Source organism: Coregonus lavaretus (genome assembly GCF_964263955.1).
Source record: "Coregonus lavaretus genome assembly, chromosome: 25".
Lineage (NCBI taxonomy): Eukaryota > Metazoa > Chordata > Actinopteri > Salmoniformes > Salmonidae > Coregonus > Coregonus lavaretus.
Window position 1 is genome coordinate 42,755,502 of NC_140012.1, and position 15,206 is coordinate 42,770,707.

General features: G+C 49.3%; 1 protein-coding gene across 1 annotated transcript in view; it reads left to right on the forward strand.

Moving 5' to 3' along the window:
• The window catches only part of LOC311100926 (kinesin-like protein KIF16B), a gene marked incomplete at its 3' end in the record, with an annotated part of 31,838 nt that overhangs the window by 13,221 nt on the left and 3,411 nt on the right, over window positions 1-15,206 (forward strand). Inside the window, exons 10-14 of the mRNA XM_084141905.1 lie at window positions 1,439-1,582; window positions 11,758-11,933; window positions 12,223-12,270; window positions 14,443-14,502; window positions 14,658-14,694. Coding sequence (XP_083998031.1) covers window positions 1,439-1,582; window positions 11,758-11,933; window positions 12,223-12,270; window positions 14,443-14,502; window positions 14,658-14,694 — 465 coding nt within the window. The remainder of the gene's footprint in view (window positions 1-1,438; window positions 1,583-11,757; window positions 11,934-12,222; window positions 12,271-14,442; window positions 14,503-14,657; window positions 14,695-15,206) is intronic.

The following is a 15,206-nucleotide window of genomic DNA, read 5'->3' on the forward strand; positions in this document are numbered from 1 at the left end:
CTGTTTCAGTGAATCAGTGTTTTGTCTGGTGGTGTGTTTACTTATTTGTGTGTGTGTGTGTCTGCCCTCCTAGCTGATGTGTTTGTGTGTCTGTCTGCCCTCTTAGCTGATGTGTTTGTGTGTGTCTGTCTGCCCTCTTAGCTGATGTGTTTGTGTGTCTGTCTGCCCTCTTAGCTGATGTGTTTGTGTGTCTGTCTGCCCTCTTAGCTGATGTGTTTGTGTGTGTCTGTCTGCCCTCCTAGCTGATGTGTTTGTGTGTGTCTGTCTGCCCTCCTAGCTGATGTGTTTGTGTGTCTGTCTGCCCTCTTAGCTGATGTGTTTGTGTGTCTGTCTGCCCTCTTAGCTGACGTGTTTGTGTGTGTCTGCCCTCTTAGCTGATGTGTTTGTGTGTCTGTCTGCCCTCTTAGCTGACGTGTGTGTCTGCCTTCCTGCCTGACGTGTATGTGTGTGTGTGTGTGTGTTTGTGTGTCTGTCTGCCCTCTTAGCTGACGTAAGTGGGTTTTCAGGAAGTGGAGGTGAAGGTTTCAGTCCCAGACCACGGGCAAGAGGAAGAAGACACTGTTTTGACCTGTCTATGTCTCTCTGTCTCTGTCTCTCTCTGTCTCTGTCTCTGTCTCTCTCTGTCTCTGTCTCTCTGTCTCTGTCTCTGTCTCTGTCTCTCTCTGTCTATGTCTCTCTGTCTCTGTCTCTGTCTCTGTCTCTGTCTCTGTCTATGTCTCTGTCTCTCTCTGTGTCTCTCTGTGTCTCTGTCTCTCTCTCTGTCTATGTCTATGTCTCTCTGTCTCTGTCTATGTCTCTGTCTCTCTCTGTGTCTCTGTCTCTGTCTATGTCTCTGTCTCTCTCTGTGTCTCTCTGTGTCTCTGTCTCTCTCTCTGTCTATGTCTATGTCTCTCTGTCTCTGTCTATGTCTCTGTGTCTCTCTGTGTCTCTGTCTCTCTCACTGTCTCTGTTTATGTCTCTCTGTCTCTCTCGCTGTCTGTCTCTCTCTATGTCTCTCTGTGTCTCTGTCTCTCTCACTGTCTCTGTCTATGTCTCTCTGTCTCTCTCTCTGTCTATGTCTCTCTGTGTCTCTGTCTCTCTCGCTGTCTCTGTCTCTCTCTATGTCTCTCTGTGTCTCTGTCTCTCTCGCTGTCTCTGTCTCTCTCTGTCTATGTCTCTCTCGCTGTCTATGTCTCTCTGTGTCTCTGTCTCTCTCGCTGTCTCTGTCTCTCTCTGTCTCTCTCTGTCTCTGTCTCTCTCTGTCTCTGTCTCTGTCTCTCTCTGTCTATGTGTCTCTGTCTCTCTCGCTGTCTCTGTCTCTCTCTGTCTATGTCTCTCTGTGTCTCTGTCTCTCTCTGTCTATGTCTCTCTGTCTCTGTCTCTCTCGCTGTCTATGTCTCTCTGTGTCTCTGTCTCTCTCGCTGTCTATGTCTCTCTGTCTCTGTGTGTTCTCTCCTAGCTAATATATGTGTAACAGGAGGAGGAGGGGGCTCCCACACAGGGAAAAGGAAGAAGCAGCTGTTTATCCCCTACAGAGACTCTGTTCTGACCTGGCTCCTGAAAGACAGCCTGGGGGGAAACTCCAAGACCATCATGATAGCAAGTATGGTTGATCTTATTCCGTGGTATTCAAAGTCAGGGTTGCGACATACATATGTATGTATGTGTGTGTGTGTGTGTGTGTGTGTGTGTGTGTGTGTGTGTGTGTGTATATGTATGTATTAATTAATGCGGGAAAAAAGTATTTGATCCCCTGCTGATTTTGTACGTTTGCCCACTGACAAAGACATAATCAGTCTATAATTTTAATGGTAGGTTTATTTGAACAGTGAGAGACAGAATAACAACAAAAAAATCCAGAAAAACGCATGTCAAAAATGTTATATATCAGTTGAAGTCTGAAGTTGACATACACATTACACAAATACATGTAAACTCTGTTTTTCACAATTCCTGACATTTAATCCTAGTAAATTATTCCCTGTCTTAGGTCAGTTAGGATCACCACTTTATTTTAAGAATGTGAAATGTCAGAATAATAGTAGAGAGAATGATTTATTTCAGCTTTTATTTCTTTCATCACATTCCCAGTGGGTCAGAAGTTGACATACACTCAATTAGTATTTGGTAGCATTGCCTTTTAAATTGTTTAACTTGGGTCAAACATTTTGGGTAGCCTTCCACAAGCTTCCCACAATAAGTTGGGTGAATTTTGTCCCATTCCTCCTGACAGAGCTGGTGTAACTGAGTCAGGTTTGTAGGCCTCCTTGCTCGCACATGCTTTTTCAGATCTGCCCACAAATGTTCTATAGGATTGAGGTCAGGGATTTGTGATGGCCACTCCAATACCTTGACTTTGTTGTCCTTAAGCCATTTTGCCACAACTTTGGAAGTATGCTTGGGGTCATTGTCCATTTGGAAGACCCATTTGCTACCAAGCTTTAACTTCCTGACTGATGTCTTGAGATGTTGCTTCAATATATCCACATAATTTTCCTTCCTCATGATGCCATCTATTTTGTGATGTGCACCAGTCCCTCCTGCAGCAAAGCACCCCCACAGCATGATGCTGCCACCCCCGTTCTTCACAGTTGGGATGGTGTTCTTTGGCTTGCAAGTACCCCCTTTTTCCTCCAAACATAACGATGGTCATTATGGCCAAACAGTTCTATTTTTGTTACATCAGACCAGAGGACATTTCTCCAAAAAGTACGATCTTTGTCCCCATGTGCAGTTGCAAACCGTAGTCTGGCTTTTTTATAGCGGTTTTGGAGCTGTGGCTTCTTCCTTGCTGAGCGGTCTTTCAGGTTATGTCGATATAGGACTCGTTTTACTGTGGATATAGATACTTTTGTACCTGTTTCCTCCAGCATCTTCACAAGGTCCTTTGCTGTTGTTCTGATTTGCAGTTTTCGCACCAAAGTACGTTCATCTCTAGGAGACAGAACGCGTCTCCTTCCTGAGCGGTATGACGGCTGTGTGGTCCCATGGTGTTTATACTTGCGTACTATTGTTTGTACAGATGAACGTGGTACCTTCAGGCATTTGGAAATTGCTCCCAAGGATGAACCAAAGTTGTGGAGGTCTACAATTTTATTTTCTGAGGTCTTGGCTGATTTATTTTCATTTTCCCATGATGTCAAGCAAAGAGGCACAGTTTGAAGGTAGGCCTTGAAATACATCCACAGGTACACCTCCAATTGACTCACATGATGTCAATTAGCCTATCAGAAGCTTCTAAAGCAATGACATAATTTTCTGGAATTTTCCAAGCTGTTTAAAGGCACAGTCAACTTAGTGTATGTACACTTCTGACCCACTGGAATTGTGATACAGTGAATTAAAAGTGAAATAATCTGTCTGTAAACAATTGTTGGAAAAATTACTTGTGTCATGCACAAAGTAGATGTCCTAACCGACTTGCCAAAACTATAGTTTGTTAACAAGACATTTGTGGAGTGGTTGTTTTAATGACTCCAACCGAAGTGTATGTAAACTTACGACTTCAACTGTAGGTGGTTAACTGATTTTTGTACTCCGACGTCCTTGGGTAGGTGGAGTGAGTCTGGAAGGGCATCTAGGAATCTTTGGGTTGTCAGAGAATGTATAGCACGGCTTTTAATGATCCTTGGTTGGGGTCTGAGCAGATTATTTGTTGTGATTGCAAAAGCAATAAGATGGTGGTCTGATAGTCCAGGATTATGAGGAAAAACATTTAGATCCACAATATTTATTATATATATATTCCACAGGACAAAATTAGATCCAGGGTATGACTGTGGCAATGAGTAGGTCCGGAGACATTTTGGACAAAACCCACTGAGTTGATGATGGCTCCGAAAGCCTTTTGGAGTGGGTCTGTGGACTTTTCCATGTGAATATTAAAGTCACCAAAAATGTGAATATTATCTGCCATGACTACAAGGTCCTATAGGAACTCAGTGAGGAACACTGTATACGGCCCAGGAGGCCTGTTAACAGTAGCTATCAAAAGTGATTGAGTAGGCTCCATAGATTTCATGACTAGAAGCTCGAAAGATGAAAACGCATTTTTTTCTTTTTTTAGTGAAATTTGCTGTCATAAATTTTACATTTACATTTTCGTCATTTAGCAGACGCTCTTATCCAGAGCGACTTACGAATTGGGGCATTCCCCTTTTATGATATTTTTTTATTTTTTGTATTTTATTTGTATTTTTTCTTTTTTGGGGGGGGGGGGGGTGAGGGGAGGGTAGAAGTATTACTTTTATTCTATCCCAGGTATTCCTTAAAGAGGTAGGGTTTCAAGTGTCTCCGGAAGGTGGTGAGTGACTCCGCTGTCCTGGCGTCGTGAGGGAGCTTGTTCCACCATTGGGGTTCCAGAGCAGCGAACAGTTTTGACTGGGCTGAGCGGGAACTGTGCTTCCGCAGAGGTAGGGGGGCCAGCAGGCCAGAGGTGGATGAACGCAATGCCCTCGTTTGGGTGTAGGGACTGATCAGAGCCTGAAGGTACGGAGGTGCCGTTCCCCTCACAGCTCCGTAGGCAAGCACCATGGTCTTGTAGTAGATGCAGGCTTCAACTGGAAGCCAGTGGAGTGTGTGGAGGAGCGGGGTGACATGAGAGAACTTGGGAAGGTTGAACACCAGATGTGCTGCATCGTTCTGGATTAGTTGTAGGGGTTTAATGGCACAGGCAGGGAGCCCAGCCAACAGCGAGTTGCAGTAATCCAGACGGGAGATGACAAGTGTCTGGATTAGGACCTGTGCCGCTTCCTGTGTAAGGTAGGGTCGTACTCTGTGAATGTTGTAGAGCATGAACCTACAGGATCGGGTCACTGCTTTGATGTTAGCAGAGAACAACAGGGTGTTGTCCTGGGTCACACCAAGGTTCTTTGCACTCTGGGAGGAGGACACAACGGAGTTGTCAACCGTGATGGTGAGATCATGGAGCAGGCAGTCCTTCCCCGGGAGGAAGAGCAGCTCCGTCTTGCCGAGGTTCAGCTTGAGGTGGTGATCCGTCATCCACACTGATGTGTGCCAGACATGCAGAGATGCGATTCACCACCTGGTTATCAGAAGGGGGAAAGGAGAAGATTTAATTGTGTGTTGTCTGCGTAGCAATGATAGGAGAGACCATGTGAGGATATGGTGTATAGAGAGAATAGGAGAGGGCCTAGAACTGAGCCCTGGGGGACACCATTGGTGAGAGCACGTGGTGCGGAGACAGATTCTCGCCACGTCACCTGGTAGGAGCGACCTGTGAGGTAGGACGCAATCCAAGAGTGAGCCGTGCCGGAGATGCCCAACTCGGAGAGGGTGGAGAGGAGGATCTGATGGTTCACAGTATCAAAGGCAGCAGATGGGTCTAGACGGATGAGAGCAGAGGGGAGAGAGTTAGCTTTAGCAGTGCGGAGAGCCTCCGTGACACAGCGAAGTCTCAGTTGAATGACCAGTCTTGAAACCTGACTGGTTTGGATCAAGAAGGTCATTCTGAGCAAGATAGCAAGAGAGTTGGCTAAAGACGGCACGCTCAAGAGTTTTGGAGAGAAAAGAAAGAAGGGATACTGGTCTGTAGTTGTTGACATCGGAGGGATTGGGTGTAGGTTTTTTGAGAAGGGGTGCAACTCTCGCTCTCTTGAAGATGGAAGGGACATAGCCAGTGGTCAAGGATGAGTTGATGAGTGTGGTGAGGTAAGGGAGAAGGTCTCCGGAAATGGTCTGGAGAAGAGAACAGGGGATAGGTTCAAGCGGGCAGGTTGTTGGGCGGCCGGCCATCACAAGTCGCAAGATTTCATCTGGAGAGAGAGGGGAGAAAGAAGTCAAAGCATAGGGTAGGGCAGTGTGAGCAGGACCAGCGGTGTCATTTGACTTAATAAATGAGGATCGGATGTCGTCAACCTTCTTTTCAAAATGGTTGACGAAGTCATCCACAGAGAGGGAGGAGAGAGGGGGAGGAGGAGGAGTATTCAGAAGGGAGGAGAAGGTGGCAAAGAGCTTCCTAGGGTTAGAGGCAGAGGCTTGACATTTAGAGTGGTAGAAAGTGGCTTTAGCAGCAGAAACAGAGGAAGAAAATGTAGAGGGGAGGAAAAGATGCCAGGTCCGCAGGGAGTCTAGTTTTCCTCCATTTCCACTCGGCTGCCCGGAGCCCTGTTATGTGAGCTTGCAATGAGTTGTCAAGCCAAGGAGCAGGAGTGGAGGACCGAGCCGGCCGGGAGGATAGGGGACATAGAGAGTCAAAAGATGCAGAAAGGGAGGAGAGGAGGGTTGAGGAGGCAGAATCAGGATATTGGAGGGAGAAGGATTGAGCAGAGGGAAGAGATGATAGGATGGAAGAGGAGAGAGTAGCGGGAGAGAGAGAGCGAAGGTTGCGACGGCGCATTACCATCTGAGTAGGGGCAGAGTGAGTAGTGTTGGAGGAGAGCGAGAGAGAAAAGGATACAAAGTAGTGGTCGGAGACTTGGAGGGGAGTTGCAGCGAGATTAGTAGAAGAACAGCATCTAGTAAAGATGAGGTCAAGCGTATTGCCTGCCTTGTGAGTAGGGGGAGATGGTGAGAGGGTGAGGTCAAAAGAGGAGAGGAGTGGAAAGAAGGAGGCAGAGAGAAATGAGTCAAAGGCAGACGTAGGGAGGTTAAAGTCACCCAGAACTGTGGGGTGAGCCATCCTCAGGAAAGGAACTTGTCAAGCTCAGTGATGAACTCTCCAAGGGAACCTGGAGGGCGATAAATGATAAGGATGTTAAGCTTGAATGGGCTAGTGACTGTGACAGCATGGAATTCAAATGAGGAGATAGACAGATGGGTCAGGGGAGAAAGTGAGAATGTCCACTTGGGAGAGATGAGGATTCCTGTGCCACCGTCCCGCTGACCAGATGCTCTCGGGGTATGCGAGAACACATGGTCAGACGAGGAGAGAGCAGTAGGAGTAGCAGTGTTTTCTGTGGTAATCCATGTTTCCGTCAGCGCCAAGAAGTCGAGGGACTGGAGGGTAGCATAGGCTGAGATGAACTCTATAAATGTTAGCAACACCTCCGTGGGATATGGTATGGTCACTAGTGTAACCAGGAGGAGAGGCCTCATTTAACACAGTACATTCATCAGGCTTAAGCCAAGTTTCAGTCAGGCCAATCACATCAAGATTATGATCAGTGATTAGTTAATTGACTATGACTGCCTCTGGTCAGAGGGGTGGTGGTACAGGAATCCTCATCTCTCCCAAGTGGACATTCTCAATTTTTCCCCTAACCCATCTGTCTATCTCCTCATTTGAATTCCATGCTGTCACAGTCACTAGCCCATTTAAGCTTAATATCCTTGTCATCTATCGCCCTCCAGGTTCCCTTGGAGAGTTCATCAATGAGCTTGACGCCTTGATAAGTTCCTTCCCTGAGGATGGCTCACCCCTCACAGTTTTGGGGGATTTCAACCTCCCTATGTCCACATTTGACTCATTTCTCTCTGCCTCCTTCTTTCCACTCCTCTCTTCTTTTGACCTCACCCTCTCACCGTCCCCCCCTACTCACAAGGCAGGCAATACGCTTGACCTCATCTTCACTAGATGCTGCTCCTCTACTAATCTCACTGCAACTCCCCTCCATGTCTCCGACCACTACTTTGTTTCCTTTTCTCTCTCACTCTCCTCCCACACTACTCACTCTGCCCCTACACAGATGGTAATGCGCCGCCGCAACCTTCGCTCTCTCTCTCCCACTACTCTCTCCTCTTCCATCCTATCATCTCTTCCCTCTGCTCAATCCTTCTCCCTCCAATCTCCCGATTCTGCCTCCTCAACCCTCCTCTCCTCCCTTTCTGCATCCTTTGACTCTCTGTGTCCCCTATCCTCCCGGCCGGCTCGGTCCTCCCCTCCAGCTCCGTGGCTTGATGACTCATTGCGAGCTCACAGAACAGAGCTCCGGGCAGCGGAGCGGAAATGGAAGAAAACTAAACTCCCTGCCGACCTGGCATCTTTTCACTCCCTCCTCTCTACATTTTCTTCATCTGTTTCTGCCCCCCCCCCCCTCCTCTCTCTCTGTGGATGACTTCGTCAACCACTTTGAAAAGAAGGTTGACGACATCCGATCCTCGTTTGTTAAGTCTAATGACACTGCTGGTCCTGCTCACACTGCCCTACCCTATGCTTTGACTTCTTTCTCCCCTCTCTCTCCAGATAAAATCCTGCGACTTGTGACTGCAGGCCGCCCAATAACCTGCCCGCTTGACCCCATCCCCTCCTCCCTTCTCCAGACCATCTCCGGTGACCTTCTCCCCTACCTCACCTCGCTGATCAACTCATCCTTGACCGCTGGCCATGTCCCTTCCGTCTTCAAGAGAGCGAGAGTTGCTCCCCTTCTCAAAAAACCAACACTCGACCCCACTGATGTCAACAACTACAGACCAGTATCCCTTCTTTCTTTTCTTTCCAAAACTATTGAGCGTGCCGTCTTTAGCCAACTCTCTTGCTATCTCTCTCAGAATGACCTTCTTGATCCAAACCAATCAGGTTTCAGGACTGGTCATTCAACTGAGACTGCTCTTCTCTGTGTCACGGAGACTCTCCGCACTGCTAAAGCTAACTCTCTCTCCTCTGCTCTTGTCCTTCTAGACCTGTCTGCTGCCTTTGATACTGTGAACCATCAGATCCTCCTCTCCACCCTCTCCGAGCTGGGCATCTCCGGCGCGGCTCACTCCTGGATTGCGTCCTACCTGACCGGTCGCTCCTACCAAGTGGCGTGGCGGGAAGCTGTCTCCGCACCACGTGCTCTCACCACTAGTGTCCCCCAGGGCTCGGTTCTAGGCCCTCTCCTTTTCTCCCTATACACCAAGTCACTTGGCTCTGTCATATCCTCACATGGCCTTTCCTATCATTGCTACGCTGACGATACACAACTAATCTTCTCCTTTCCCCCTTCTGATAACCAGGTGGCGAATCGCATCTCTGCATGTCTGGCAGACATATCAGTATGGATGACGGATCACCACCTCAAGCTGAACCCTGGCAAGACGGAGCTGCTCTTCCTCCCGGGGAAGGACTGCCCGTTCCATGATCTCGCCATCACGGTTGACAACTCCGCTGTGTCCTCCTCCCAGAGTGCGAAGAGCCTAGGCGTGACCCTGGACAACACCCTGTCGTTCTCCGCCAACATCAAGGCGGTGACCCGCTCCTGCAGGTTCATGCTCTACAACATTCGGAGAGTGCGACCCTGCCTTACACAGGAAGCGGCGCAGGTCCTGGTCCAGGCACTTGTCATCTCCCGTCTGGACTACTGCAACTCGCTGTTGGCTGGCCTCCCTGCCTGTGCCATTAAACCCCTACAACTCATCCAGAATGCCGCAGCCCGTCTGGTGTTCAACCTTCCCAAGTTCTCTCACGTCACCCCCCTCCTCCGCACACTCCACTGGCTTCCAGTTGAAGCTCGCATCCGCTACAAGACCATGGTGCTTGCCTATGGAGCAGTGAGGGGAACGGCACCTCTGTACCTTCAGGCTCTGATCAGTCCCTACACCCAAACGAGGGCATTGCGTTCATCCACCTCTGGCCTGCTGGCTCCCCTTCCTCTGCGGAAGCATAGCTCCCGCTCAGCCCAGTCAAAACTGTTCGCTGCTCTGGCACCCCAATGGTGGAACAAGCTCCCTCACGACGCCAGGACAGCGGAGTCACTCACCACCTTCCGGAGACATTTGAAACCCCACCTCTTTAAGGAATACCTGGGATAGGATAAAGTATTCCTTCTAACCCCCCCCCCCCCCCAAATTGTAAAGTGGTTATCCCACTGGCTATAGGGTGAACGCACCAATTTGTGAGTCGCTCTGGCTAAGAGCGTCTGCTAAATGACGTTAATGTGCCCTTGAGCAAGGCACTTAACCCTAATTGCTCCTGTAAGTCGCTCTGGATAAGAGCGTCTGCTAAATGACTAAAATGTAAATGTAAATGTAAGTGAGGGATCTAACATTAAGTAACCCTATTTTGAGATGTGAGATATCACAATCTCTTTCAATAATGACAGGAACACCGCCATGTTTAGTTTTGCTCAACCTAGATCGAGGCACAGACACGTTCTCAATGGGGGAAAACTGAGCTGACTACAGTGACTGTGCTAGGGGCAGACTCCACTAAGCTGTCAGGCTGGCTAACAGCCTGCTGCCTGGCCTGCACCCTGTCTCATTGGGCTGGCTAACAGCCTGCTGCCTGGCCTGCACCCTGTCTCATTGGGCTGGCTAACAGCCTGCTGCCTGGCCTGCACCCTGTCTCATTGGGGAGGCTAACAGCCTGCTGCCTGGCCTGCACCCTGTCTCATTGGGCTGGCTAACAGCCTGCTGCCTGGCCTGCACCCTGTCTCATTGGGCTGGCTAACAGCCTGCTGCCTGGCCTGCACCCTGTCTCATTGTGGAGCTAGAGGAGTTAGAGCCCTGTCTATGTTGGTAGATAAGATGAGAGCACCCCTCCAGCTAGGATGGAGTCCATCACTCCTCAGCAGGCCAGGCTTGGTCCTGTAACACCCCTCCAGCTAGGATGGAGTCCGTCACTCCTCAGCAGGCCAGGCTTGGTCCTGTAGCACCCCTCCAGCTAGGATGGAGTCCATCACTCCTCAGCAGGCCAGGCTTGGTCCTGTAACACCCCTCCAGCTAGAATGGAGTCCATCACTCCTCAGCAGGCCAGGCTTGGTCCTGTAGCACCCCTCCATCTAGGATGGAGTCCATCACTCCTCAGCAGGCCAGGCTTGGTCCTGTAACACCCCTCCAGCTAGGATGGAGTCCGTCACTCCTCAGCAGGCCAGGCTTGGTCCTGTAGCACCCCTCCATCTAGGATGGAGTCCATCACTCCTCAGCAGGCCAGGCTTGGTCCTGTAGCACCCCTCCAGCTAGGATGGAGACCATCACCCCTCAGCAGGCCAGGCTTGGTCCTGTAGCACCCCTCCATCTAGGATGGAGTCCATCACTCCTCAGCAGGCCAGGCTTGGTCCTGTAGCACCCCTCCAGCTAGGATGGAGTCCATCACTCCTCAGCAGGCCAGGCTTGGTCCTGTAACACCCCTCCAGCTGGGATGGAGTCCGTCACTCCTCAGCAGGCCAGGCTTGGTCCTGTAACACCCCTCCAGCTAGGATGGAGTCGTCACTCTTCAGCAGGCCAGGCTTGGTCCTGTTTGTGGGTGAGTCCCAGAAAGAGGGCCAATTATCTACAAATTCTATCTTTTGGGAGGGGAAGAAAACAGTTTTCGACCAGCGATGGAGTTGAGACTCTGCTGTAGAGCTCATCACTCCTCCCCCTAACTGGGAGGGGCCAGAGACAATTACTGCTGTAGAGCTCATCACTCCCCCTAACTGGGAGGGGCCAGAGACAATTACTGCTGTAGAGCTCATCACTCCCCCTAACTGGGAGGGGCCAGAGACAATTACTGCTGTAGAGCTCATCACTCCCCCCTAACTGGGAGGGGCCAGAGACAATTACTGCTGTAGAGCTCATCACTCCTCCCCCTAACTGGGAGGGGCCAGAGACAATTACTGCTGTAGAGCTCATCACTCCTCCCCCTAACTGGGAGGGGCCAGAGACAATTACTGCTGTAGAGCTCATCACTCCCCCCTAACTGGGAGGGGCCAGAGACAATTACTTGATGCCGACACATCTTTCTAGCTGATTTACACGCTGAAGCTATGTTGCGCTCATCCAAAATGACTTACAGTTAGTGTTGATATTCCCTTTGGTATTGTCGTTTAGCACAACTGCTGATTTTACATACAGCTGATTGATTGATCTGTCTTTAGTAAGAGATCCACCCCACACCTGTGTGTCCGTCTTCCCACTCAGCTCTTTCACCTGCTGATGTCAACTACGGTGAGACGCTGAGCACGCTGCGCTACGCTAACCGAGCTAAGAACATCGTCAACAAGCCCACAGTCAACGAGGACAGCAGTGTTAGAGTCATCAGAGAACTGCAGGAGGAGATCGCTAGGCTGAGAGGACTGGTGGAGAAGAACAACCAGGTGGGTGGGGGTGGGGGTAATAACCGAAAGGTCACTAGTTCGAATCCCCAGAGCTGATAAAGTGAAAGAATCTCTGTGCACTTGAGCAAGGCACTTAACTTAATTGCTCCAGGGTTGCCGTTGATAATGGCAGGCCGTGAACCCACTCACCAAGGGTGTCTCGGGGAGTTGGTATATGCAAAAATAAAACTAATTTCACACACCAATTATATTAGCCCTTTTTTAAAAAAGTTTTCTTTTACACATGTACAAGTGTGTAAAATGGCCTCCTCCCCCCCCTTCTCTTCAGGATCTCTCTCTGAAGGTGGAGGAGAAACTTCACAAGAATGAGGCCAAGGTGAGTGGACTCTTGTAGGTTCATGGCTTGACATGTGTCGGTTGTTCAGAGCGTAACTCCAAGGTCTTGGGTTCTATTCCTGCTACGATCATCACACACACATACTAAAGATGCATGCGTTCACTGTAGCCTATAGTAAGTGGCTTTGGATAAAAGTGTCTGCCTAGTGGAATATACAGGTAACTGCCACAATGAAGGAAACTCCAACATAGTGTCTTAATAGGGAATTGGGCCTCCACGAGCCAGAACAGCTTCAATGCACCTCGGCATAGATTCTACAAGTGTCTGGAACTCTATTGGAGGGATGAGACACCATTCTTCCACGAGAAATTACATAATTTGATGTTTTCTTGATGGTGGTGGAAAACGCTGCCTCAGAATCTCCCATAAGTGTTAAATTGGGTTGAGGTCTGGTGACTGAGACGGCCGTGGTACATGGTTTACCTAGTTTTCATGTTCATCATACCATTCATTGACCACTCGTGCCCTGTGGATGGGGGCATTGTCATCCTATGGGAGCATAGCCATGGTAGCCAAAATAATGGCCTGCCCAGCATTTCTATACATGACCCTAACCACGATGGGATGTTAATTGCTTAATTAACTCAGGAACCACACCTGTGTGGAAGCACCTGCTTTCAATATACTTTGTATCCCTCATTTCCTCAAGTGTTTCCCATTATTTTGGCAGTTACCTGCATGTGTTTCTCTGCAAATATGAACCGTTGTTTGTAAATGTGTTGGGACTTGTCAGATCAGAGGAGTATGCTACAAAGCAAGATCAAGGAGTTAGCCAGCAAACTCGCCTAAACGTTCTGAAGTAACTATTTTTTTAAAAACTAAAGATACGCTTGAAATGGGAGTGGTCTAATTGTCACAACTTTCTTAATAAACCATAAAATCAACAGTTATTTCTGGTTATCAAAGTTAGCTGGGTAACTCATTGGTCCTGCTTTGAAGTATACCCCTCTGTTCTCTCTGTCTTCTCCAACAGGTGTTAGGGCTGACCACCCCTCTGTTCTCTCTGTCCTCACCAACAGGTGTTAGGGCTGACCACCCCTCTGTCTTCTCCAACAGGTGTTAGGGCTGACCACCCCTCTGTTCTCTCCAACAGGTGTTAGGGCTGACCACCCCTCTGTCCTCTCTGTCTTCTCCAACAGGTGTTAGGGCTGACCACCCCTCTGTTCTCTCCAACAGGTGTTAGGGCTGACCACCCCTCTGTCCTCTCCAACAGGTGTTAGGGCTGACCACCCCTCTGTTCTCTCTGTCTTCTCCAACTGGTGTTAGGGCTGACCACCCCTCTGTTCTCTCTGTCTTCTCCAACTGGTGTTAGGGCTGACCACCCCTCTGTTCTCTCTGTTCTCTCCAACTGGTGTTAGGGCTGACCACCCCTCTGTTCTCTCTGTCCTCTCTGTCTTCTCCAACTGGTGTTAGGGCTGACCACCCCTCTGTTCTCTCCAACAGGTGTTAGGGCTGACCACCCCTCTGTTCTCTCCAACTGGTGTTAGGGCTGACCACCCCTCTGTTCTCTCCAACTGGTGTTAGGGCTGACCACCCCTCTGTTCTCTCTGTCCTCTCTGTCTTCTCCAACTGGTGTTAGGGCTGACCACCCCTCTGTTCTCTCCAACAGGTGTTAGGGCTGACCACCCCTCTGTTCTCTGTCTTCTCCAACAGGTGTTAGGGCTGACCACCCCTCTGTTCTCTCTGTCTTCTCCAACTGGTGTTAGGGCTGACCACCCCTCTGTTCTCTCTGTTCTCTCCAACTGGTGTTAGGGCTGACCACCCCTCTGTTCTCTCTGTCCTCTCTGTCTTCTCCAACTGGTGTTAGGGCTGACCACCCCTCTGTTCTCTCCAACAGGTGTTAGGGCTGACCACCCCTCTGTTCTCTCTGTTCTCTCCAACAGGTGTTAGGGCTGACCACCCCTCTGTTCTCTCCAACAGGTGTTAGGGCTGACCACCCCTCTGTTCTCTCTGTTCTCTCCAACAGGTGTTAGGGCTGACCACCCCTCTGTTCTCTCCAACAGGTGTTAGGGCTGACCACCCCTCTGTCCTCTCCAACAGGTGTTAGGGCTGACCACCCCTCTGTCCTCTCCAACAGGTGTTAGGGCTGACCACCCCTCTGTCCTCTCCAACAGGTGTTAGGGATGACCACCCCTCTGTTCTCTCCAACAGGTGTTAGGGCTGACCAAGGAGTGGACCAACAAGTGGGGAGAGACCCAGAACATTCTCAAGGTATGCTATAATCTCAGTCATATATCTCTCTTAATGTTATGGATCTAAAACCTACGTACAACATTGGTAGTCACTCACTCATCCACATCGCTGGTCTGTAACAAAGGCTCTCCACTAGATAGCTGATAATATCACGTCCTCATTTTCTGTGTTAGAGTCCTGGGCACTGGAATGTCAGTAACTTTGTGAAGAGTAAGAACTCTGCTAGAAATGTAAACCACTCATGCATAATAGTTCAGGCAGGGTTTATTTCTCTTCCAGCTCCTCTCCTCCATGTGTTATTATCTCTCACACTTTCTCAGACACGTGTACACACACACACACACACACACACACACACACACCTCTCCCAGTAGATCGGCCCAACAGATGGCTGTGTCAGTGTCAGTCTGAGGTCTGAGCTTTGGGCTCCATCTGTCCGTATGTCCAGTTCCACAGATCCGTCAGAAGGCCCCAGGACATATATTAGCACTATTTATCTTTTTAGGATGCGTCCCAAATAGTACTCTATTCCCTTTATAGTGCACTACTTTTGACCAGAGCCCACAGGGAATAGTCTTTTACTGGTTCTCTACAATAAAAGGGCCACTCTAAAATGTGCAGTTTTGTCACACAACACAATACCACAGATGTCTCAAGTTTTGAGTAAGCTTGCAATTGGCATGCTGACTGCAGGAATGTCCACCAGAGCTGTTGGCAGAAAA